This window comes from Panthera tigris, chromosome C2, assembly GCF_018350195.1.
Source record: "Panthera tigris isolate Pti1 chromosome C2, P.tigris_Pti1_mat1.1, whole genome shotgun sequence".
NCBI classification, from domain to species: Eukaryota; Metazoa; Chordata; class Mammalia; order Carnivora; family Felidae; genus Panthera; species Panthera tigris.
This window is the reverse complement of record NC_056668.1, coordinates 69,161,950-69,188,902: the sequence shown is the minus strand read 5'-3', so window position 1 is coordinate 69,188,902 and position 26,953 is coordinate 69,161,950. Positions and strand designations below refer to the sequence as shown.

At 45.9% G+C, this 26,953-nt stretch overlaps 1 protein-coding gene across 6 annotated transcripts in view; it reads right to left on the bottom strand.

Moving 5' to 3' along the window:
- KALRN (kalirin RhoGEF kinase) overlaps positions 1-26,953 on the bottom strand; it is a 520,685-nt gene that overhangs the window by 418,643 nt on the left and 75,089 nt on the right. For 5 of the 6 annotated variants that reach the window (XM_042998400.1, XM_042998401.1, XM_042998403.1 and 2 more), the window contains 2 exons: positions 17,052-17,244; positions 16,121-16,633 (listed from right to left, as the gene is read on the bottom strand). In XM_042998400.1, coding sequence (XP_042854334.1) covers positions 16,121-16,633; positions 17,052-17,244 — 706 coding nt within the window. Of the gene's footprint in view, positions 1-5,433; positions 5,562-16,120; positions 16,634-17,051; positions 17,245-26,953 lie in introns of those variants that run through there. The other variant, XM_042998402.1, reaches the window with a different exon arrangement.

Below are 26,953 nucleotides of genomic sequence, written 5' to 3'. Positions count from 1 at the left end.
GGTCCAAATCTGCCTTTCCCTATCATTTCATACCACTGTCCTATACCAAGCATCCTTTCGAGCCATATGCTATTCACTGCCATGGAAATACATCATACCATGCTCACTGCCACCCCCATATTTGTGCTACATCTTTCCCCCTATGAAATGCTCCACACCCAAATACCCAAATTATTCCCATCCTTTGAAATGCAATTAAAGTGTCATCTCCTCATCATGCCTTCTTTGACCAAGTGAACCCATACTGCTTTTTCTTTTCTCCAAACTCTCTGCTCTGGAATCTACTGCAGGAGTTCACAAACCTAGCCTTAATTCAGAACTATCTGAAGTGTTTTTGTAAAAAATATAGCTTCCTAAACTTTGCTCTTAAGATTCTGATTTAGTAGGAGCTCTCTAGATGATTCTGGTGCACTTGCATTTTTTATTTAAATGGTGCATGTGGAGACTCATCATCTGTCCACTATAGGGTAGCTGGTATCACACTTAACCCTACCATCTATAAACTATTTGAAAGCACAAGTCAACAACCAACATAGACCAATGACCCGTGAAGGAAGAGAAGCACATAATGTAAGCCCTCTGTGAAGCAGAGAACTACAAGCTGAGTAGTGAGCAGCAGTTTTGATGGGTATAAAAAAAACAGAGTTCAGAGCTGGTAAGGTGGTTGGAATTTTGGTGATAGAATATTAGGGAAGAGGGAACTAAGAGAAGGAGCCCTAAAAATCTTCATTAAAATTTCCTTCAGGTCTTTGGCCAAATCCTAAGCTGTGCACCTGCAAGGCAAGACTCCAGAAAGTCTAGCAGAGAATAGCTGCAGGAGGTAGAACATATTGAGAGCTGAACAGAAATTTTAGGTTATGCAGTACTGGGGAAATGTTGAGAGGTCTAAATCAAACCGTGTGAGGAGACTTTGGTAAACATTCTGGGCGCTGAGTTGGGTCCCCAGAAAGAACCAGGATATAGGAGTAGGAACTACAGCCTAAAAATAAGGGCTCTACCCTCAGATTAATGAAAAGATGGAAGTAGATCTGTCATAGCAAAGCCTAAACCAAGGCTCAATAGGATCAAGATCTGCTAGTAATTTAACTGCATCCCAGAACAAAATTTAAAGGTTAGAAAGAGATAACCTAATCCAGAGTCTCTACAATGTGTCATCTGCAATATCCAGTATAAAATTACAAGCCATGTGAGGACACAGTGAAAAGTGATTGACAAGCAGAGAACAAAAGGCAATGAAAACAGACTCAGAGATGACCAGGCTATGAATTGGCAGGTAACATTTTCAAGATAATCATGATTAACATAAAGAGAATAGGAAGGAAAGGGACAAAATGAATTAAAAGATGGAACCTGAAACAGAGTTTCCAGTTTTCTGTTTCTTGTAGCCCAAAGCATCCTGATACAGTCACATGCTCATGATGCTTAGCACAATATTTTATTTACTTAGTGAGTATTCACTGTATTCTGGACATTGGATAAGAGACTAATGATAAACAGCAATGTCAGAGGCTAGCGAGGGAGACAAATGTAATCAATAGTCTGTCAACTTTAAGTGTGAAAAGTACTATGAAAAGTATATACCAGGAGCTGACAACAGAGGAGCATTGGTCCCATTTGGCGGAGGTAGAGGTATGGAAAAACATGAATGGCTTCCAGAGAGTGGCAACAGCTGAACAACACTTGAAAGACAAAAGGATTTGGTCAGGTGAAGCTGTGGATGAAAACACCTTAATGATTATGACATAACTTGAGCAAAGGCCTGGAGGCTTAAAATATGGAATAGAGAGGAGGTACACAGAGTTCCAGAAGTGAGAGGTGGTGAGAAGGGATGACAAAAGATGAGGGAGGGGCTGGGTCTCAGAGGGGCAAAGATTGAAAGGCAGAGAAACTGGCCTTTATTCAGTGTGCAGCAGGGAACCAGTAAAGGGCAGTAAAATGGTCAAATCTGTTTTTAACCCTGACTGGGTGTCTACCCTGAGGTCCCCAGATAAGACAGTGATTTACCTCATTGCAAAGGGGAGTCCGAGCCAGTCCTGATCTCACAGAACAAAATCAATTAGCACATTACAGACTTCTCACCGACTGAGGGTTCTCCATGCCCACTCCCTCCTTGTTTTCCCCTCACACTCCTTGTTCTTACAACCCCTTCAATGTCTGGGTCAAATATAAAGGAGGAGGTAAAGATAATGTATTAAAGGTGCCCAGCACAGAATATAACACATAATAGATGCTGAATGCATGTTAATCCCGTTCTATTTCCCCCGGGTTTAGCAGGATAAGCTGGCAGTCACAAAAAGTAGTTGCTTTCTGATTAGAGAAACTCAGACTGCAAAACTTCCTGCTCAAATCACACACTGCCCTTGAAAATGAGCTGTAGCTCAGCCTAGAGAAGCACATGATCACGTTAGGCCTTAAAAGGCCATGGTCCTCACTCATGCCTTCCTCATGCTAAGTGATGGAGTGAAAAGTCTCACCAAGTCCACAATTAATGTAAATGCTTTCAGACTTTAAATAAGGTTTTTTTTGTGTTTTTCATTTCCAGTCTGTTTGCCTGGATGGACCAAATTCCCTGCAGCACTGGCAATATGCACAGTACCCTCCCTCTGGGGAAGGAACGGTCATCCAGGAGCCAGCAAGTCAAGCAGAGGAGAAACAGGACCAACCAAGCCAGGAGTCAGCCTAGGCAGCCCCGGGATATTGACTCTGAGTGGCCAAATTCCTTCCATCTGAACCACAGATGCTGATAAAATATTCTCAGCAACGGAGTGAGAAAATGTGCTTCACTTACTTCCCAAAATGTAGAATTGAAGAGGTCAAACTCTATTTAATCCAAGCTGAGAAAAGAGTGCCCAACTTTATCCCAAAGCTAAATTTAGACATAAACTGAGATCTGGCCCTTGGCAAGTTAATTTAGATGAGCTAATGCTTGTTCCTGGCATACAGGATGCACTCAGTAAATGGTAACTATTATTGTTACTGCAAAAATGGAGCGTCTGCTGGATGTTCTCATCCAGTCCTCCCACGCATCCTAAAATCGGCTGTGCCAATCACTTGCACATCTGGGGAAAAAATTCCACATGGGCTAAGGAGGAGGTGGCCCTCCCTCTGAGGGAAGAGGGTGGCTGCTGTGCTGCAGGGGTGTGTGCTAGGTGGGCTTGAGCTCCAGCTGAGGAAGGAACCTGGCACTCCCCCTTTTCTCTTTGCCCTCTTCCCACAGCTTCGGCAGTGGGGTCTGGGCAGGCAAGGGGCAGCACGGGAGCCAGGCTCAGGCACATCTAGGAAGAGAGGCTTGGTCATGCTTCCTGCTTCCAGACCCCACCGGGCAGAGCACACCCTGCAGATGCTCAGGAAGAACTTAGGGAATGAAGAGCCTAATCACTCCTCAAAACCCTTCATTTCTTTCTTTTTTTTTCCTGTATTTATTTATTTTTATATTAAATATAATTTATTGTCAAACTAGTTTCCATACAACACCCAGTGCTCATCCCAACAGGTGCCCTCCTCAATGCCCATCAGCCACTTTCCCCTCTCCCTCAACCCCCATCAACCCTCAGTTTGTTCTCAGTATTTAAGAGTCTCTTATGAAAACCCTCCATTTCTTTAACAATCTTATGCAGAGGCCTGCGGAGAACTCCTGGGTTCAGTTAGTGCCCTTGTCCCTGTGAGCAGGGCAGAAATGTAGTAATGGGACTATTCACGGCATAATGCTTTTAGCAGCCTGATCACCACTCCTGTCACGCTTCTGTGCCTTCAAAGAAATTTAAATTTAATTTAGTCACCCATCCTTCTCCCAAAATGTTTTTGGGATTTCTTTCCACCCCCAGCCTCCAATCCTACTGTCGTGAGGTGAAGGCCTGGTCATTACCTTAGCTCCCTTTCCTCCCCAGCATCCAGTAGGTCACCTGGTCCCACTTCCTTTCCTTTCGAGTGTCTCCAGAGTTTGCCCCTCTCTTTTCCACTCCCACTGCCACCTCATCTGCTCACCCTTGGATTAGTATAAAAAGACCAGAAGTGGGGATCCTGCCTCCCAATCTCTCTCTGCACTGCAAGATGAAAGTTACTAAAACCCCAGTTTTTAAGTGGCGTCCTTTGAAACCACTCAGCAGTAGGTGGTGCTCTTGTGCCAGCTCAGAATGCTCACAAAAGTTTTGCTCCATCAGGCAGCCCAGTGAGCATGGACTGTGCCACAGTCCACTCTTGATTTGGTACTGACTGTGTGCCTCAGGGGGACACAGAAGTATCTTAAGACACCGGACCTGACCTCCAGGAATTTGCAATATATTGGGAGGAATGAGGCCTCTGAGCATAAAATCACAATACAGGTTGGAATAGTCCAGTTTGAGGGGAATGGATAATGGCTACAGGAAGATGCCCAGAGGAGAGAAAGACCACTTCCAAGAGGGAAGAATGAGTAAAGCAGTGTTTGAGCAGACCTTCAGCTAGGGTAGGGTTTCAATAGGCAGAGTGAGAGGGAGGTTGGTATAAAGGCAGGAGACGGTAGGGCTGTGCAAAGCACAGAGAAGGATGTCCCGAAGGTGTGGCCCAAATGCCCAAGTCCAGTCTCATTCCCCATTGTAGTCCCTTCCGGTTTGCACCTCCTCTTGACACCTCATGACAAGGGTCAGCTTCCCAGGGAAACCTCCTAGGGCAAGACAAGCACCACTCTAAGGTAGGACCAGTTGGTCTACCTGATCTGCATGGAGAAAACCAAACATCCCTTTTTCTCTATACCAAGAAAGGGCATGTCTTCTCTCACCACATCAGCAACCATCCCCATAGCAGGGACTTTCTTGTCCTAGAAAAGGCTCTCTGAGAAGGGCTGGAGGTGAGCCAAAGAGTAAGAGACTGGGGTTTCTTGGTGAAATGGGAAACATGGGGAAAAGCCTTCTGGGATTTCAGGAGAGGCAGGTTTCCTCCAAGGGAATTAATGTTCCTTTGGGTGTTTTACCATGAGTTTTCTGACTCTCCAAGACCACAAAGCTTTGGCTCTGCTTAGGAATGACCTCAGGGAACACCAGGGGACACAGGAATGAACATCCCTGATCTGGGCATACCTAACTCAGGGCACCAGAATCCTGTCAACTCAACATTTCCATACCAGAAAAGCCTCTCTATGCATACGTGTGAAAAGACATCATCTTCTACTCATATACGAGATAGTGTCTCATTCAGTTTGAATGAGAGAATGTAATTCTCTGGGTGTGTATACCTTGGAGTTTCAGACTGGCTAACCTGAACTACAAGAAACAAGTGTACCACCCCCCCCCAAAACACACACACAAAATCTCTCTCACTTGTAGAAGTGGGATCAAGAGCTGCAGACCCCTCCCCATCCCTTTTCACATTTGAAAAACTGGTCCCAGGAATGCCACACTGAAGAGCTTAGAGCCCATATCAAGTGAAAATAGGACAGAAGAAGTGATAGGAGCTCACCTGGAGCAAAAAAAGACTGGGAAGGTCCATGAGGATTCTCTTCAAGTCATCAGAGGGCTGCTGTCCAGGAGACAGAAGGAACTAGTTCTGGGGGGCTCTAGGGCAGAGCTGAGACCACAAGGTGGAAGCTCCAGAAAGACAGATGCTGGTCTGGTGGCAGGAGGCCTTTCTAACAAACAGTGGTGTGTAATGATGAAACAAACAGGCTGCTTCACAAAGCTGTGGCTTCCTCCACCCAGGAAATGCTCAGCAGAGAGTCTAGATGATGCATGTCAGAGAAGCCCTGAGTAAAGGATTAGACCCGCTGATTCAAAGATTCTAGCCTTCTGAGATGATCCTGGCAGGGCCTGAACTATTCACCAAATTCCAGCTTTTCCCATGGCCCCTGGTTCCTCGGGGAGTGGACCCCCAGTTGTAACTCCTGGGGAGCCATGCCGCAGGGACACTGTCCTAGAGCCTGAGCTCCAGCCTCTCTGGGAAGGGGTGCTCCCAGAACCCACCCTGTACTTTGGGGCTGCCATGCCTTTGCTCATGCTCCTCCCTCTTTCTGCACCCCAAGTTCAGCTGAACATTTCCCCATCTGCGTTGTTTACATAGCCAGGATAGGCACCTCGGTGGACTTTCTCTATGCAGCAGCTAACTGTTTGCCAGCGCCCCCTGCTCCAACGTGGTAAGGCCTGACGGTAGCCCATCTGCTGGTGGCCTGCCCCAGCACAATATTTGGCAGTTATTTAATTGGCTTACCTTCAGCAACAGTGTTCTAAGATCTTGCCATCCTGGTCACATGCTTCCACTTCCTTTCCTTTCTACTAGCAGTAGATCTAGTAGCTATTATTCACTGACCAGTTCCTCCTCAAGACCCCTTCCTGGTCTCTCCACGTACCAGGTACCTACCTCGCCTACACACTCTGCTGCCGCATGCTGCCCACTGTCTGCTCCAGCGCCCTTGCTGTGAATGAGGGTATACTCTCTGCCCTCCTTCCCCAGGCCCCAGCAGGCTTCCCCATGCCTCTCTTCCATTCCTGATCCCATCTATGCACATGGTCCACCTTGAGTCTCTCTCCACAAACTGGCCATCTGCCGAGCACCTATTGGGCTCTGGGCATGTTAGATGCTGTATACACATTTTCTTTCACCCATTACCAATCCTAAGGCGTTTATTAAAATCTACATTTTACTGATAAAGAGACAGCTCACAGAGCATAACCTGGCCACAGAAAGCCATTCAGCTAGCAAGAGGCTGGGCTGGGATTCAAATCCAGGTCTCTGTGACTGCAAAGCCACAGAGGGTTGTTGGGTCTTCTGGCCTTTGCTCTCTCTGCCCTCCAGAGGAGGTCTGCACCACACACGGAGCTCTGCCTTAGCTCCACCCACAGAAGGAAGCAGGACCACAAAAGGGAAGAGAAGCAACAGGTTCAGAGAGAATGGAAGCAAAAAGAGTGGCATGAGTGCAGGCTGGAGGGGCGTGAGGGCACAGGGGAGAAAGGTCACAGATGGGAAAGGAAGGAGAAGGGTGCAGGGAAGTAGGCTAGAAGAAAAAGGGAAGGAAGGTGTTTTGGTCCCTGCTGTAGAGACTCAGTTTGTTCTTTCACTTAACAAATTATACCTGAATTTCTTTTTGTTCTTCAAAAACAGTACTTAAGACATTCCTTCCACTTCTCCTACTGGGGCAGAGCTGACCTGTTACCTTTATTCCTTGGGCTACCACCCACTGTCTTCCCAAAAACACTCTAGGCACCCCAGCCCTAATTCCCACCTAGAAAGCAACACAGACCTAGATACTGAACCAGGCTCTAACCACCAGAGTGGGTATTATTTCTGTGCCATCCTTTTCTCATAAGCTATCAGGAATCACATCAATGCCGAACCTGATTTTCCCTATGCTTCTCTACCCAGTGCTTGGGTGGGAGACAGAGTCCCCAGCACCTAGCAGAGGACCTGGCACATAGTAGACATGTAATGTCAGCTGACAAGGGAGTGAATCAGTGTTTCTCAGTTACTTTCCTGTGCCTCACACAACTTCTGTCTCTGATCAGGACCTTCTGTTTCTAGCTCACCTAAATTGCTACAGACAGAATCAGTATGGCAACCTGGATTCTGGAAACATTTTTAACGTAGTGTCCATGTTCTCGATTCCAAGGGGCCACTATGGGGTCCACAGTTCTGTAGGGTCCACTTATAAGTAGAGGCCACATATGCAGGCTATTTACATATGGCTGTCTGGTCTCACCCCTTGGGAGATCTGAGAGGGAGCTCCACCCCTCCGCCCCGTGCCTAGACTTCCTCCCAGTCCTGCCTCCAATCTGCTCTCCACACCTACAGGCCTCCTGCAGACCTGTGACCTCTGTATACACTGGGGCTGAAAATGCAGGAGAGGCAGAAAGGATGGAAGGAGGAGAAAAACAGCTTTGAGAGAAAACACTTGCACATGCACTCTGCAGAACACTGTGACTTGGATTATTTTTGGACTCTAATGTTTCTAATGTTCAAGAGGAGGAAATGAGAAAAGTAAGTAGAGATTCCCAGGACCGGCAGGCTGGAAATAATACAGGACACTGTGTCCTGTCTTGGGGCGGGATACGGACACACTTCCTCACCCTGAGCCCAGGCAGTGGGGGGTGCAGAGGGTGGTGGTTTAGGCTCCCGTAGGAGGAGGGAGGGCAGGAACAAGAGGGCATGAAGCTTTTCTCCAAAAAAAGCAGGAAATTACAAACTGCCCAGTAAAGACCTTGCCCTCTGGCTGCCCCAAGGTTGCAGCTTTTTGAAGCCATCCTCCCAACAAGAAGGGCTCAGGCAAGTGAACCACAGAGACTTGGCCGCATGTACCCTGGAGACCTGTCCAGCACCTTCCCTTTCACTAGAGCAGTGATGAGGACCCCCACCCTCCATTCCTCCCCAGCCCCTGCAGCCACCTCCTAGGTTGCTAGCTGGCCCGTGCACCCCTTCTCCTGCAGGGCAAGGTCAGCGTGTGTGTGTGTATGTGTGTGTGTGTGTGCGTGTACGTGTGTGTGTGTGTGTGTGTGTGTGTGTGTGTGTGTGTGTGTGTGTGTTGGAGGAGGGGAGTAGCCCCAGCCTCAGAGCAGAGGGCCATCTTCCTACACTGCCCACCCAACTCTTTCCCAGGCATACTTCCCAACCTCACCAAGCCTCAGCTCTCCCACCCACGAAACGATGCCCATATTCACGCCTGCCTGGCCTGCTACACAAAGCAGATGGGAGACCAAATGATGAACCACCAACTGGATGACTTTGGGTGGGTCTCTACCCTGGGTCAAAGTTTTTTATGTAAAAGGAAGGGCTGGACCACAAAACCTCTAAGGTCAGGAGTGTGAGAAGACTTTAAAAACTGACATTTAAAAAAAATATTATGTATTATAATTGCTACAATGGCACTTCAGTTTGACAAATGACTATGGAGTCATGCTTGCTGCTGACTTGAGGGGTGTGGGGCTTGGACGTGTGGCAAAGAGAAACGGCCAGTGTCTGGCAGGGAGGAGAGGCAGAGGAATTTCTCCACAAGTCGTCTTACTGGTTCTCATCGCTCCAGGCAGGATAAGACTTTGGGTCTTGCTTTGGGCCCTGGGGAATGATCAGAAATGTTTATACCTTGGAGGGAGAGGACAGGAAACAGCAGTGGATACTTTGCCCAGTGACAGGGCATCCTGGGGATGTCCTAAATTGCTAATGTGGTTAACAGACATACAAACAGCAAAACACAATAAGCACGTAACCCTTAGCACAGTGCCCTGATGCCTGCTGGGATGTCCTTCCCCCAGCGGGCCCCATAAATATTTTCTCATAGTAACATGAAAGTAACATTATTTTTTTTTGCACCGATCTCCAAGAAGATCAAAATATGTAGATGTGTTTCTTGGATGGACTGTAGGAAGTGTTTCTGGCCCCAAGTTTGCAGGAGAATAAGACAAATACACTTTTAGCTATAATGCAAAGCAGAAGGTGACAAGTATCTCAGATACATAACGTACATGGGGAGGGGGCAATCCCATCCCCCTGGGAGAATCACTTTCCTCTGTGGCTGCTTCAGGGACAGACTGTTTTCCAAGAGACCTTTCCTGTGGCAACTTCCCAAACCTGGACCCATCACATATGACCCCCATTTGACCTAGGTGCTCCTCTTTGTGCCTCGGGCCAGGGCACCACACAACCTAGTGACCTCTGGGGACCCCTATGAACCTACATCCTAATTGCCAATTTCTCTCACAACTCAATCCTCAATTTTGTTTCATTTAGGGATTACCAAAAATTATCTGGAGCAAGTCCATTGGGAAGATAGCTTGGATGACACTCTGTGTGGTCTTGGCAGGCACCCAGTGATTGAAGAGGAAGCCATGACTGAACCATCACAAGAAGAAGGAAGGGAAATCTGGTGCCAGGCACCTCCACACATCACCCCACTCGATTTTCATAACAGGCCCAGGCAGCTCAGGCCCCCCCCCTTTTTTTTTTAAAGCAAGAACAGAACTCGACAGATGATGGTTTTAGTTGCTGAGAAAGACTTATTTTCCATCACCAGCCAAGGTGATAACTCTGAAGAGAGAAGAGCCTACTGTAGATATATAGGGAAGAATGAATAACAAAAAGGCAAAAATGTTTACAGAATTGCTGAGCTATAAAGAGGCTTAGATACCATTAGTAGGGCAAGTCTGAAAGGAAGAGGAATGACAGGCACTATTGACTGAGGTGGGTGGGGGTCTTTATCAAACTACTTTGGAGATTCTGATATGTTCCCTTACAAACCTGTTCTCTACCACAATGCCACCACTACGACAGCCACACACGTGCCTCACCACCACACTTCTCCCGTTGAAAGGCACTTTCACAAAGAGAGAGTATTAGTAATGAGAATAGTGTGGTGTAGAAGCAGAAAAGTTAAAAGAAACTGAGTTAGCCCGAATTCTTCATCTTTGTTTTGTTGGGAGCATAACTGGTGGTCAGAGATTAAAGACGTGTGTAAGGTCTCCCAACTGACAAAGTGGCACCTCAGAACCAATCTGAATTCCCACTCACACAGCTCCATTTCAGGCCAGATGGCACCCTTGCATGTAAACAGAATTCCACCATGCAAGGATGAAGATGCAGGAAGGTATTTAGAATTAGGTTCTGCAAAGGGAGCTTTCCCATAGGCAGCATCATGAGGGTAGGCTCAGGTGACCACTGAGGCCAGTCTCATCAAAGCAAATGCAAAGGTCTCGTCTGAGCAGATGCCTGGGTTACAGAGGAGGTGGGCACCTAAATACCACTCCAACTGTGGTCTTGAGCATGTCCCAAGCATTGGTTCACCCATGAAACAAACACACTATGCTGCATAAACCAATAATAAGCATAATTCCAGTACTGGAAGCCCTGCAGAGTGGCTTAGTCCTCCCTCTTTTGGGAATTCTCCCACAAGGTAGTGGGAATATACTCCTTTCTAGAATGGCTTTGGGCAAGACTAGAGCATGGGCCTCCTGGGTAGACATCAGTTTTTATTCAGAAGAGGAATAGATGAAGATTTCTCTATCAGTTAAGTCCCTTATACACTGGAGCCCTTTGAGGCTCTTGTTTCCTGCAAAGACTGGAAGATTGTGGGCCTTCCGCAGACTGGAAAGTTGGATGGTACAGCAGCTCCAGTATTTTCTTATCTTTTTTTTTTAAGGTTGTATTCATTTTTGAGAGAGAAAGAGAGACAGAGTACAAGTGGGGGAGGGGCAGAGAGAGAGGGAGACACAGAATCTGAAGCAGGCTCCAGGGTTCAAACCCATGAGCCATGAGATCATGACCTGAGCCGAAGTCAGACTCCTAACCAACTGAGCCATCCAGGAGCCCCACCTCCAGTAGTTTCTGATATATGTCACTGGCATCAGTACATTGGTGGGCATCATGAGGTCACAATGGCTGTCATCATGACAGTGTGGGAGGTAGACTTTCTGATCTCAAGGTCTTTTCCAGTTCTGCCGTTCTAAGATGTGCCCTAGGCACCCAGGAAAGGGAGGGGAGCAGCTAGGAAGGATCCTCCACTGAGGAGCAAGAGGACATGGAATGAGGCTACTTAATGACATTAATACCACAAACTGCCCCCTACTGGGGAAGAGCCCTCCCTTCTCTCTGGTAATGGGATATGACTGCAGGGCAGACACCTCCATCATACAAGGTCCACTGCAGCTGTGGGGGCAATCAGCTGTGAGACAGGTCTGCGAAGAGAGTCGTAATCTGCACCTGGCTAATGAGGACAGCCCGCCTGTGTTCTGTGAGCACAGTGGAGGACAGGCCCATTAGTTACAGGCTAGAGAGCACAGGACCAAGGCAGTGCTGCTCATCTTCCAACAAGACGCATTGTGCACTACTTGTATCACCTCTGAATTGCCCAGCCCTCCCACAAATTGCTCATTAAGGTTTTCCTAACATTTCTGAGCTGCAATATTCCCTCTTCTCTAAAAACCCCCAATCATGGAGGTTGTGCCTAGGGTATGGGGTGCACACAGCAGACATAAGTAATAATAAATAGCAGTTTGTGACAGCTTGCTGTTCCAGGACAGAAATTCTAGCCTACTCATCTTTATCCAAGTGCCTTGTTTGGGGATCATGACAACTGCTCACAGAAGTTCATTAAATGAATAGTGGCCTACTTTACGAGTTATCGTGGAACAGAGTCCTTCCTCCCTAAGTGTTTAATTGGCAGAGAAAATGGCTCCCTCCTCACCACCCCCAAGATGAGGAAGGATCATTTCAGGGGTCAGAGGAAAGTGATGAGAAATGGCTTCACTCCCCAAGACCAGCTGGTAAATGGGGAGTACCACGTATTATTCAAGCCCTAGGAAACAGCTGTCACCCCACAGAGCCAGAGGTGACAGACCCAGCACTCACCTCTTTACAAAAGTAGGAGCTGGGTGATCACCAGACTCCTCGATTTGCTAAGAGTTTCCCAGATCTGGAATTACAGGCCTCCGACAAGACTCCCACCAGAAGGGAGGCTAGGACATGGCTCATGCAGTAACTATTTCCTCCCACCCTTGTTTAGATGTGGATCCACGCAGACAACCCTTACCCCAAACCACCACCCTCTTCATCCCCTTTCAAAAACACCAAATAAGTCGAGGGCTGAGCACTTGACTCTGCACAGATATTTTAAATTAATCTTGAAGCAACTTAAAAGGGCTGTTTTCTCTCCTGCCCCACACTGAGCACATTTTCTGTGGCAGCTGGGTCAAGCCTGAGCAACATTTTCACCACTGACTCAATATCAAAATATTCCTGAGCTGCCCTCTTCCCATCATTCCTTTCACTCCGTGTTTCATTTTTTATATTCTCTCCCCTCCCCCTCTACACACACCAAGCACACCACACACATGCCACACACACATACTTCTTTCTATGGTATGAATACACCACAGAACATGGATCCTAAACTTAAGAGTCTCTGCAGAGAACTCAGGGCTTGTGTACTTGGACAGGAAAAAAATATGCCCTTATTGTCACTAACATGTAACTGAAATATAGCATTCCTTTCCGTTATGAATGCAGGCAGCAAACTACATTAATGTTAGCAATACTTGTGCCTCTGACATCAACAGAAACACACACTCAGATCACATCAGGTTTTGCCCTGAAATGTCACTTATGCTCATCACTTCTTCAAAATTATGGTAGGTAGAAGACTTCAAATAGAACTTGTTATTTAACAATGTTCCTAAAGAAGTATTCAAGTTATGGCTATTTTAAAAAAATGTAATAACTGTACTTCAATAATTATTTTTCAAGGCCATATGTGTGTGTGTGTGTGTGTGTAATACATACATATACATATATATATGTATGATATGTATGTATATATGTGTGTGTATATACACATATATGTGTGTGTACATGTACATATATATTATTTTGTACATTTACAAATGTTACTCTGAGAAGGGTCCATAGGCTTCCCCAGAACAAAGAGGTCCATAGCACAGAAAGGTTAAGAGCACCTGCTGTTGAGTGTGCCTTTGAAGGTGGGATTTGAGGTCGTCCCCAGAATCATCAGGGCATGGGCCAGATGGCTTAGGGGCTAACAGGCAGTGTTCAGTGGTAGCAAGAGGCAGGTCCTGGGAGTTAGAGATAGCAGGCTATTGGGTTAAAAGTTAGGTTGGGCTTTGGAGACAGAACAAATACTAGCTCTGTCTAACCAAGAGTGTGATCTTGAGAAAATCACACTCTGGGTTAGAGAAAGAATCAAGAATGAATTGAGAAGATACATGTGTGGCCAAAATTCCTGCCTGGCTGACTGGTGCTTGGCTGACTCTAGAAGGTCAGCCTTCCCTACCTGGGGACTTCTGAGGTTAAGGTATTTTGTTTTGTGTGTTCTGTTTGTGACACAGGCGCTATCTGTGCCCTATGCAGGCTTCCCATATCCTTGAGCTTCATGGGTGCAGGGAAGTGCCTAAAACAAAACACTTCTGGGCAGACCTGAGTCCTCGGCCTCCCCTTATGACCCTGGCTCACTGAAACAGGCACCCAGGCCAGGCTGTAAAGCAGATTCCTTGCCCCAGAGCAGAAGAGACTGCAAGTAAAAAGGAGATGTCCAGATCTTTCCACTATTGGTTACAGGAGCCAAAGTACCTGCCTCTGGCTTCACAGAGCATCTGGCTTCCGACCTGGTGTCTCTCATCATTTGGTGAGCAGTGACAGTGATTCTGTAGTCCAAGTAGACTCTGTAGTCTACTACCCCTTCCTAGAGGGGAGTAGGCCAGGGCTGGAACCAGGCACTGGGCCACTAGGCAAGGAGCCCTCAGGAAGGCTAGGGAGACCTCACAGCTCCTAAGGTTGTGCAAGAAACTCTCCTACATATCTCTTCCAAAAACTGGCTTAAATGAGATTCAAAATTCCTTTTGTAGAAAGGGGCTATGTAATCTTTAAAAATTACACATATTGGTTTTCATCTGATTATGAACTATAAAAGATTAGAAAACACAGAATAATTATACAGAGAGGGGCGCCTGGGTGGCTCAGCCAGCTGAGCATCTGACTTTGGTTCAGGTCATGATCTCACAGCTCATGGGTTCAAGCCCTGTGTCGGGCTCTGTGCTGACAGGCCAGAGCCTGGAGCCTGCTTCAGGTTCTGTGTCTCCTTCTCTCTCTGCCCCTCCCCTGCTCACACTCTGTGTCTCTCTCCCTCTATCTCTGTCCAAAATAAATAAAAATGAAAAAAATTATATAAAAAAAGAATATTTATACAGAAATTAAATCAACCATAACCATAAACCCTTGAAATCAAAACTATTAGCACTGTGATGAATTTTGTCCATTTATACCTATGTTGGCACTCTCACATAAATTGGGATCATAATTATATATAGTTTTATATCCCGATTTCATTACTTACAAACACATAAGGACATTTTCAATATAGGATCTTAAAAGACACAAAACCATTGCATCAGATGCTGTCTATAAAACTCACAGGTTACCACAATGTCACGGTATGCCTAAGAGTGGTATTATGCATTTGAATAGAAGTTATCCCCAGAACACTGATAGGAGGAAAACCTATTTCACTCTTCTTAAAGTGCATATAATAGTAAACTCTCTTCTTTAGCTTGGAGAGAATCTAGAGAAGATACTTCTGTATCCCTGGCAAAGAAGCACTATATGATATTTTTCTTTTTCACTTTCTCACATGTCCCCTGATAAGGGGAAAGCTTTGAAAATTCACTGCTGGAAAAGTGGGGTCTTGCTTGAGAAAGTACACAGCAGCTGAGGAAAATCCTCCAGAAAGCAGTGGTATGGAAGGAAGAACCTTGTACTTCAAACAGAAGAAAGCTGGATTCATACGTCAAGTCTGCCATTATAGCCCCAGGATCAAAGAGCACCCGTTTCCCTGTATATCAGCAGAAACACCACCACCCACCTCAAAGGATCAAAGGGCTGCACAGATTAAATAAGACTCTGTTTCTGAAAGTGCTTTGTCAACGGTAAAGGACACTGCAGGACAATAATCACTAAGTCGTGTTATTGCGACTGGTAACAGTATTGCTATTCTTGTGGCTTAGCTGGCTTGAACCACTCACTGCATGTCCTGAGAGGGGCAGCATCCAACAGTGCAAAAGTGTGGACTTCACAATCACATCACACTTCTCAGTCTGGCCAAGTTATTTGCCTTCCCAGTTTCTTCATCTATAAAATGGGATAACCGTCATATACCTACCCCTTACAACTCTTGAGATGATTAAAATAAGTTAATTTACACATGGTGCTTACAACAGTATCTGGCATATAATAAACACTACATAAAGGGAGATTTAAAGAGTCAACGATCAGGGCCTGGGTGGCTCAGTCAGTTAAGTGTCTGACTCTTGGTTTCTGCTCAGGTCATGATCTCATGATTTGTGACTTCGAGCCCCGCATCGGACTCTGTGCTGACAGTGCAGAGCCTGCTTGGGATTCTCTCTCTCCCTCTCTCTCTGCCCCTCCCCTGCTCACTCGCGCGCGCGCTCTCTCTCTCAAAAATAAATAAACACTTTTTTTAAAAAGTCAGTGATCAATGACCAAATAAATCATCCCAAACCAGTAGGCACATTTTTAAAGCTTTCCACAAAAGTATTATTAATCAGGAAGTTGGACCAGCAGCCTCTGTAAGTTCCCCTAAAAAGCTAAGCAGCAACTCCCAACACACACAAGCCCACTTCAGTCTGGCCGGCTCCCCTCCTACCTTCTCGGCATCCTGCTCAAAAAGCCGTAGCTGGAAGCACTGGTCCAACTTGAGCTTGCGCACATGCCACATCTGGTGCAGGTGCTGCCGGGTGGAGTGCAGCTTGTCCAGGAGGCTGGTGATCTTGGGCACCAGGCTCTGGAAGTCGGCGCTACCCGGGATGCAGTTGCGCCCTGAGAAGCCATCACTGCAGCGGATACACTGCAGCAGCCGCTGCCCCTCCCGGTCCAGCTCTTCCACAGGGGCCTTCAGCACCTTCTTCTTGAGCTGCGTGTGCTCGTCGATGAGGCGCCGTGAGCCTTCCACGTCCACGGGGAACTCCTTCCGGGCCAGCATCTCCTGTAGGTCCTCGAGGCGTGAGAGCAGGTGCACAGCACTGTTGAAGAACTCCTCCAGGGAGAGCCGCAGCTCGATCCACTCTTCGTGGTTGTAGTCCAGGGAGCCATCAAACTCCTCGGTCAGCTGGGAGGGGTCCACCAGTTTCGTGAGGCCCTCCACGGACACCATGCTTGTCTGAGAGGGGTAGACACAGAGAGGGGGACTCAGTGATGTGGAGTGAGCAGGGGGAAGACCCCAGGGCAGCCCCAGGCAGAAGACAGAGAGTCAAGGGGAAAGGCTGACATAAATCCACACGTTAATGACCACAGCCTGCCTCAGAAAGGGCGAGTGGGAGAGCATGCAGCCCATGGGTCAGGAGCCACAAATCAGCCGGGGTCAGCAGTTTCAACAGACTGGCTGACAGCCCGGGACAATCTCTTGAGCCTCTTATTCCTTCCAAGACTTACTGGTAAGGCCACAGTAGCCGACGAATCCTGAAATATCAGCCCCTGCCATCCTGCATATTGTAGGGTAAGTGGAGAAGCAGAAGTGAGAAATGTGTGGGTAGCAGAAGGGAAGGGAAAGGGGGTGCTAAGAGAGAGGTCTGGCTCACCTCAAAGATGAATTTGGAGCTGCCAAAGTTGGTCTTCTGTTTCTGCCAGAAGTTGTCGGGTTTGATGATGAGGGCCACATGGATCTCAGCTGGAAAGGCTTCCTGTAGCGTCTTGAGGAGGGGCTTGATGAGGTCCCACTTGGAGCCCCGCATGTCGATGATGACGGTGAAGCCACGTTTGCACACGTCCTCACTGTGGGGAGGTCAGAGGTCAGGCACGGTCACTCTGGGTGGCTAAGACTTTGGGGAACGCAGTCAGAAAGCATCCAGAAAGCTGCTTTCCTTTTCACCTGGACCCCTCCAGCTTCACACCATGTTTCCTGGCTGCTTTCTAACCCAACTCAAAATGCACTGCCTCAGAAAACCTTTAGATTAACCCTATCTGACCTAGGGCATTCTGGCTTCTTCCAGCACTTAGCATGTAACTCAGCCCTCCCTACAGTCAGTCGTACTTGTTGGGATGTTTATGTGCAAGCGTTCAGAGTTGTATTTGATTTTCTTTTAATTTTTGTCTCCTTTTCTTGCTCCTGGCATGAATCATGATTTCCCCATTTGAATACAAGCTCTTCAAAGACAAGGACCCTACTGCCCTTAAACATGACATGAAAAACTTTTGGTATGAGTTCTGACCTTCCCTGTGCCTACCTCAATACAGACACTGGTATGCTTTACCACTGAACTCAAAGTGGGCCAAAACATCTTTTTCTTCAGTGGGCTCTAGGCTGATTTGACCAGTGGATTAGCAATGGTACACAGAGCATTGATAACATATATTTGCCACCACTGTATTTAAAATGTATTACTTGTAAAGGCACCTGGGTGACTCAGTTGGCTGAGTGTCCAACTCTTGATTTCAGCTCAGGTCACGATCACACAATTGTGAGATTGAGCCCTGCATAGAGCTCTGTGCTGACAGTGTGGAGCCTGCTTGGGATTCTCTCTCTCCCTCTCTCTATGCCTTTCTGTCTGTCTGTCTGTCTCTCTCTCTCTCTCTCTCTCTCTCAAAATAAATAAATAAAATAAACATTAAAAAAATGTATTACTTGTAGTTTAAAATGTGTATTGGCTTCTAAAAAATCATGTTGCTAAGTCATGCTGATTACTCTTAGATGGCCAAGGGTGGGGCTGGTTGGGATGTGGTCCAGTTGTCTCACGTCCTTCCATTACACCAGTCAGGATGTAAAAAGACATGTTTCAGGAAGTTAAGAGAGGGGAAACTACTCTTGAAATCAAGGCCAGATGAAGTGACAGTGACCATCTTGAACACCAAAAAGTAATTAGGCTAAGTGAATCAAGATGTTGCTATATAACTTATTAAGTAGCAAAATTTATTTAAGCACTTGGACTTTAAGTATAACTCCTAAGAAATCAAAGAAAAAAATGAAAGCAAAAATAGTTATAACATGTCAGTTTGGAAGCAATTCTATGTTTTGGTAGTTAGGGGTCTTTCCTTCCACCCGTCTTGGTTTTCTTAACATATGTATCTATTTTATAACTCAAAATAGATTTTGGTTAGTTCACATTAAAAAAATTTTTTAATGTTTATTTATTTTTGAGAGAGAGAGAGACAGAGTGCAAGCAGGGGAGGGGCAGAGAGAGAGGGAGATGCAGAATCCAAAGCAGGCTCCAGGCTCTGAGCTGTCAGCACAGAACCCGATGCAGGGCTCGAACTCACAAACCATGACATCATGACCTAAGGTGAAGTTGGACACTTAACCAACGAAGCCACCCTGGTGCCCCAATTCACATTTTTATATACATACTGGTGTAGCATTGCTTTAGGGTGTTTTGCTTAATTTCCTATTACCCAGATAGCACTTGCTTAAACCACTGTGCCTGTTGTGTGACCCACAGAGGAGTAACACCACCTATTAATCACTTCCTGGAGGTAAGGCCACAATTGGAGGATTTAGGCCACAAAAGGAATCAAAGCCCCTCTTAGGCTTCAATCTTAAATCTCAACCAGTGTTGAGAATGTCACAGACTGGTGAAGAGATCACAGCTCCTGTGACCTTGTGACTGTCTCAAGCATAAGGCAGCTCACTTAGGCTTCCCAGTTTGACAGGAAACTCCCCAGGCAAGTTGTTGCTACAAATGACTAGACTCAACAAGAGAGGAAGCCTGAGTCTTTTATTTCTCCCCAAAGCGTGTATCCCAAAGGAAAGGAGTTGCCTCTTCTTTGACGCGTACTGAGTCGACAAGTTGCCAGAGTCGTCCAGAAAACATTCTCTCTGCCCTATCGTCTGAAAGCAATGTGACTTTTCTTAATGTATGGGATTTCTTTCCCATTATAAGAGAAACACCTGCTAATTTATAGAAAAGTCAAAATAGTCAAAGACCTATATAAGAGAAGCTCACGATAAGAAGTTACAATACTCTGGTCTATTTCCTTCCAGTCTTTTTTGTGCATGAGGTTTTCACACTGTATAGTGTTCTATTTTTCACTGCAACAGAGGTTTTCTCCTCATATCTAAAATGTCTTAAAACTATCACATTTAATGACACATGGGCCATCTTATACCTATATTCTAACTTACTTAATCATTCTCATTATTTCTTTACAGAAAGGCAAATCAACTTTGCCGTGCACACTAGCAGTGCATGAGAGTAGCGCCCCCCCCCCCCTTACTGTCTCATTAGCACTGGCCACTGAATTTTTTTAATTTCTTGTTTTAATTTTTTAAAGTTTATTTATTTTGAGAGTGTGCGCACGCGCGCATGCACACGCAATGGGGGAGGGGCAGAGTGAGAGAGAAAGAGACAGAAAATCCCAAGCCTGTACTGTCAGTGCACAGCGTCTACTGTTAGAGTTTGTGGGGCACAAACTCACAAACCTGAGCCAAAATCAAGAGTCAGACACTTAACCAACCGAGCCACCCAAGTGCTCCTGGCCATTGAACTTTTTACATCTTTGCCCATCTTCTAGGAAAAATACTGCATTACATTTAAATATACATTTCTTTGATTACCAGGTATAGCTTATTGTTCCATAAGTATTTCCCTGTGATTACCTGAAGAGTTCTCTTATCTATTTTTCTATTAGAGTTTACTGGCTTCTCTCACTGTTCTTAGCTTCGTTTGGCTTGACTTCCACTTGTTACATGCCCACTATGTCAGGCACTGCAAGCTGACCGTGGGTCTTGCCTTTCCTTCGAGATGCCCAGCTTCCTTGTTTCCCTGCCCCTCAGGTTCCACTGCTGTAACTGTCCTTTTGCTCACATCCCTAACAACAAATAGTGACTATCCCAGTATGTAAATATGGTGAGCAGCAGCAGCCTATACACTATGAACTAATAATCCCTGACAACTAAAAGTAGAAATCAGGCACTAATATTCTCTAGGAAATTCTCCCTAGCTCAGGAGATGGGGACAGATGCCCAGGGGCTGAGTGCTGAGAGCTAATCTAATTGGCATCTTTCTATGAAAATAGTCTTATCTCCTAAGGTGCTCTGTATGTTTCGTTTCAAGTAAGAAGCATAGTTGGGGGAGGGAAAAGAACTTTTTACCAATGCTTATTCTATGCCAGAGCCTATGCTTAGGCACTTGATACCCATTCTTTCATTTTATGCTCACAATAACTTATAAAGTTGGTATGGTTATCTCCATGTAAGGAATAATGAAACAGAGGCATGGAATTTGCCTAAGGTCACATGACCACTAAGAGGCTAAACAGAGGGTCAAAACCAGGACTTTAAAGCCCAAGCTCAGGTCACTATATCATACTACACCCTACCGTATTGCTGCTACATGTGGTGTTCCTGTGATCGGGGGTGGGGGTTAAGAGTTCGTGATGGGGGATTGGATTAGGATGCTCACTGGAGATGAGGGCAATTAGCACAAGGACTCCAAGTGTATGCCCTTCCATTATGTAGTCTGTGCAAAATCACAAAATCACAGAAACAATAGAGCATGCATATTGAAAAGTTCCAGCAATTCACTTTGGTTTTGGCACATGAGTAAGAGTCAGAGAGCTATGAGGGGGTGCTGCTCTGAGTGCTTTAGAGAGCCCTGTTCTGTGCTCTGACCCTCCTCTTGCACATTTTCTCCCCCAGGGAACAAGGCAACTTGCCCCATAGAGTCCGTGTTGCCCTCACCCACCTTCTAGACTAAGCTCCTACCACCTAAAACCCTAAAATTCTCTGCCCAAAGGGCCTTTAGCCTACTCCCTGGGCCCACATGTACTTCTTTCCTAGGTTCAGTTCCCCCAAGGACAAGAAATACCAGCAGTACAAACACAAGAATGTGGCTAGAACATGGATATGTGAGCTGAGGTGTCCACACGCATGCAGAAAGACAGAGCTGGGCGGTGGGCAGAGAAGGGAGGCAGACCATGGGCTGGGGGTCAGTCTTCCTGGATTGTCAAGTTCTAGCATGGAACTCAGAGCAGTCCAACAAATATAAAAGTTAAGTTGGCCTCCTAAGTTGCTATGAAGATGCATTTATCAAAGTAGAGGGTAGACTCTTTAACAGTTCGTTAGCTTGCTATATTAATTTTCAATATTTACACATAGGGTATGTGGGTTTCTATTTGTACTCTTGCCCTGGGCATCACAGTTAGAAGTAGGCCTTCTTAGAAGAGACAGGAGTGGAAGCAGACCTCAAATCAGGATGCATCTCATACCATGGCAGGAGTGCTGGATTTATCCTAAGGGCAATGAAGAACCACTGAAGGGTGTCATTTAGGGAAGGAACATGATCAGGTGATTCGGAAGGCTTGCCCTGAAGCTGTGCAGAGGGAGAGTAAATCAGGGTCAGCCAGAGGGAGTGGCAGAAGAAGCAGAGAACCCTCTTCCTTTGGATCTTTGCTAAAATGCCTCCTAAATTAAGTCTCCCTTGGGCCACCCTATTCAAGGCTATGGCTCTCACCTGGCACTGCCTACTTCCCTGCCCTTATTTTTCTCCTTAGCACTTATTACCATCTGGATCACATATTTTATTTATTTACTTATTGTCCCACTTCCTTCACTGGAAAGTAACCTCAGTGAGGGCAGGGAGTTTTGTATTGATTCCACTGCTGGATCCCCAATGCCTAATACAGTGCCTGGTGCTTGTTAAGACTCAATACACTGAGGTGGCACTTAAGGCAATGGAATCTAGAACTAGCCTTCTTTGGTCTGAATCCTGGCTCCATCATTCACTTATTGAGGCACTTTAGGCAAGTTACTTTTAACCTCTATGCCTTAGCCCCTTTACTGCAAAACATGAATGAACAGGAATACTAATAGCCTATACTACAGGGCTACGTAAAGGTTAAGTTTGTTAATGCCCATAAAGTGCTTACCATGGTGCTAGACACATAATCTGTACTACGTAAGTCTTAGCTGCTATAAGAGATGCGGTGAGTATCCCACCAGGGACACTTTATTGACCACTGTGCCCAGCCTCCAGCTCTAAAAGTGCTGTAGCTATCAGCTTACACTTGAGACCATCTCTGGAGACTTCCCTGCTGCTGATAGATGACACTTCTCCAAGAGACACGTGGACAGTGACAACCTCACACCAGGTGGGTGTGTGTGGGGGGGTGCCTTTCTATTACAAAGGTGCCAAAGCTCAGACCCTCTACCACAAGGTGGAGTAGCTCTGAAGTGTGACTTACACTGCAGAGCCTTCTCATTCTCCAAGTCGGTCTCCGGCTAGACTTTATCTGAGACCACATCCTTGCTTAGCCCTTCCTCTTCCCTACTCTCCTTCTCCAACTCCCTTAAAGGTTTTCTTGAAGAGAATGCCCTTAATGAATAATTTATACCTGAATCCCCATCTGAAGAAACATAGCCTAAAACATACATCCACAAATTTCCTATATACATGAAATTCTGAAGGGAATTTGATATATGGCCTGGAAATTAAAAGAAATCCAGGTTGCAAATTTTGACTCGGGGATCGTACAGTGACTGGCACAGAGTAGGCATTCAATAATATTTGCTGAATGGATACATTCATGAACTATGGTAGTAGATATGCACAGAAGTGAGTAAGCACCCAGTGAAAATGAGTAAGACAAAGAGAAACTTCCTGAGTCAAAGATAGAATTTATGGGAATATCAGTGTTTCAGAGATGGGAGAAGAAAGTAGATGAGCCTGAGGAAAAAATGCAGAGAGGTTAGAGAAAACCAAGAGAGGAAGAAATCAGGGAAGGGAGGATTTCAAGGAGGAACTGCAGTGTCAAATGCTGCAAAGAGGTAAGTCATTAACTGAGGTCAGAACTTTTCCATTTAGCAACTAAGAGGCATCGGTCCCATTGGTCAGGGCAATTTCAGTGGGGTGTTAGCACAGAGATTGGGTGGAGCAGGGAAGCAGTCTTCCTATTTGATCTCTGAGATGATTATAGGAAATGTCAAAGTCATCGGAGGTTGCTTTTGGTGCACTCCCATCCCTGGCCCTGTCTTCCCAACTCTGGAAACAGCCAGGGTCTGCACACTGCTCTTTGGCTGCCCAAGCCCCAGGTGGCTCCCCAGCCTGCCTCTGCCCCAAGCCTACATGCCCCCAGACCTCTTTTACTCTCAGCATGCTCGATGGAGAGCAATTTGAGTAAACCAATTTACCCTGGAATAAAACAGGTAGCCTTCCTTTTCCCTTTAGGTTATTTACCTTTTAAATAATATTTATTAGCCCAAGTTAAATGATCAGCAGCACATATGGCCACGTTGTATATGGGGAGGAGGGAGTGTAGAAAGGTGAAGCTTGGAGAAATAGGCCTTTAAGTCCACTAAAGAGAGGAAAGGAGAGTGAGTGACCCTGCCCATCCCCCACACCTCTTCCTTTAGACAGAGAACACAGCCACTGCTCACTACCCCTCTGCCCCATTTGTTTCCCATCTGGGGCTTGAGACCTGGACCCCCTGGGCCACCTTCTTGCCCTTTGTGCGTGGTAAACTGCGTGGTAAACTGTTTCATGGACTCTCAGAGCCCTCAGGCCCAGGACATAAATGTATACTTTATGAATGATTGGATATTTCTTGTACTCAGTTCTAGACCATTTAGTCTTTTGTTCATTACATGTTACTGGAGCTGTTTTCACTCGTGAGAGTTTGTACCATCTCAAAAAAGCATTTGTGCTGCTTTATGCCAATGCTTCTCAAACTTTAGTGACTTTCATTATCACCTAGGACACTTATTTTAAAATGCTGATTTGGGGAAACCTTTCAGATATTATGATGAAAATCAGTCTAGGATGAGACCCAGGAGTCTCTCCAGGTGATCCAAGGACAATACCTAGACTCTTTTAGGTGTGGCTTTAGTGATACTCACGTTGTCTAAATCAGACTAGGATATGCTTTCATAAACAGGTAGCCCACAGCTGTACCATCAGGGCAATGTTTGCAAGGTCAACCAGCAGCTATGCTCTATAGGAGCCTGCCAAAAATGCTAGCATGTTTCTCTCTCTATCCTCATGTTCTCTCAAATGGAATCATTTATTGGAAGCACAGGCATGGGAGGATTTCTGTGCTCACTTCTCTGCCTTCTTTTTGCAAAACCGAGCTCCTCCTCTCTTGGCCTGGAGAGGCTTTCCCTGAAAGGCCTGGTGGCTGCCTTCCCCAACACAGCAATTCTGGGTTCAAACCAGACACCTGCTGGAGACCTGCCTTCCCAGGCTTCCTCTCTAAAGGAACTTCTAAATTGCCATTAGATTATTATGAAGCTTCTTATCATGCACCTGACCTGGCAGGCTTATCTAAAATATCTGGGCAAGTCCTGGGTTATCTCTGGGTCCTCCAGGCCCTGCACACATCTGATGCCCCAGAGTTGTCTCTTGACCCATTAGACTGTGAATGGTGTAAGGGTGTTTGATTGGTACAGGTGTGGAGGGTCTCAGTGGTGGGCAGTGAAGAACCAATGAATAAGCATGTTACCACTGACCTTTTTTTTACTCCTGGTGGCCCCCAACAGCAAACAGAAATCACAATTTAGCAGCACACTATTGAACCCAGTCCTCCAAAATGGTTTTATTAGGCAAGGCTATTACTATTGCTTGTAATGCATTCAAGTGTCTTTGGAGGAGGCTTAAACTCTCCGTTCTTTAAACCACTTCCAGCTCATTCACACACTCACTTGATCTGTCTGCTTGTTGGCCTTTGGATTTGCCTCCTCTATCTTAGCTGCTATTATCATCCCAACCCTGTTTCATAGATCTGAAGACTCAATGCCTTTAGCCTGCGGGGAGGGGGCAGGGATTGAGATACCAGCGCCTCAAGCAAAGGGTTGCTCTGGGACCTGAAGAGCAGGGCAAAATGCCTGTCAGGCCAGGTCTTCACCCTGGGTTACAGGTTTGGCTTCAGGAAGCCAAATGCCACTTCTTCCCAATCACTGCTCCCTCAACTCCTCCCTAGGTCCCTGGCCAAGGGAAGCCCAGACCATCCCTCTGGATTCCATTTGGGCCACATCAGTGAACCACCCTGGATATCATCCCTGGTCATCTGGCTAAGGGGTCAGATTTAAGTGCCACCTTCTCCCTTGGGCTTTCCCCTGACTTCCTTGTCAGAGGGATCTCCCCCTTGTTAAAATGGACATGTTATCCATGTCTCTCTAAACTGACTTATTAGTTTCAATCTTATATTAGACTTTGGCCTCTTCTACCTCTATGCCTTTGTGCTTGCCCATACTAACCCCATCTTTGCCTAGATAACTCCTACTCCCATTTCAAAGCTCAACTCACATGCTTCCTCCTCCAAGAAGTCTTCCCATATTGATACATTTCCTCCCATCCCCCTGGGATGAAGGTTCTTCCCACACATTGCCATAACCTTGACCTTACTCTGCATGGCAGCTGTCATATGTGGGGTAACTACAGCCAGGCTCTGGCTAATCAATTTCTTTATCCCTCACAGAGATTTATATGGCTTCACAATGAGAGCCTAGTTATGAAGGTGCTTCATAAATAATATGGTGTCATGTAAATATGTCATTATTATTCATTAACTTATTCATCCAACAAATATATACTAAGCCCTTACTTTGTGGCTGGCCTAGTGCTAGACACTAGCAATATAAATGTGAACAAGACAGAAACATGAAGGTTACATTCTATGGAAAGAGAGGGACACAAGAGAGTAGCTAAACAGAATAAATGCAAATTGTGATAAGTCTTAAGAACTTATCAGGTGGTCAAGACAGGCCACTATGAAGAGCTGAAGTTTAAGCAGAGAACAAAATTCCAAGAAGAAGCTAGTTAAGGAAATACTGTAGAAAGAATAATGCAGGGAGCAGCAACAGCCTGTGCAAAGGCCCTGAGGTAGAAAAGAGCCTGTGTTGCTGGCTGCTCCTCCATTACAAGGAGGAATCAGGGATAGCAAAGTTCAGTAAGCAAGCAGGGGACCAGCAGCAAGACCTAGGCTGGAGCTCTAAATCTTGAGGAGCTCAAAAATCAAGCTGGGGAGAGATATAAAATGAGAGTACAACTAATGAAATGGAGCAGTTGTCTTTGATAAAAATGGGACATACACATATTAATGATAAAAGCTGATTCTATTGAGCATATGAGAATCCAATGTATGCTAAGCATTTTATTCCTCACATAAGACTTACAAGTAGCTGCTATTATTATCCCACTCCATAGCTAAGGAAACTGAGGCTCAAAGAGGTTGAGTAACTTGCTTAAAGTCACCAGGAAGAGTCAAAATCAGTATTTGAATCTGGTCTGTTCAATTCCAGTATCTGTCATGCTACCTTGTCTGAGAGACAAAGACAGCTTAAGCTTGAAGCAACTTTAATGCTTACTCCTGCTAATCCTTCATTTTAGAGTTGAGCGCAGCAAGTTCCTGAGCAAGAAAGTGATTTGCTCAGGGTCACACAGGTGGGTGGACATTTTGGCCATGTGGGCGGACATTTTGGCCATGTGGGCCAGACCTCCAACTGTCAATCTCCCTGCTTCAGGTCTTCTATTAAGCCATGAGAACTCTGGAAATG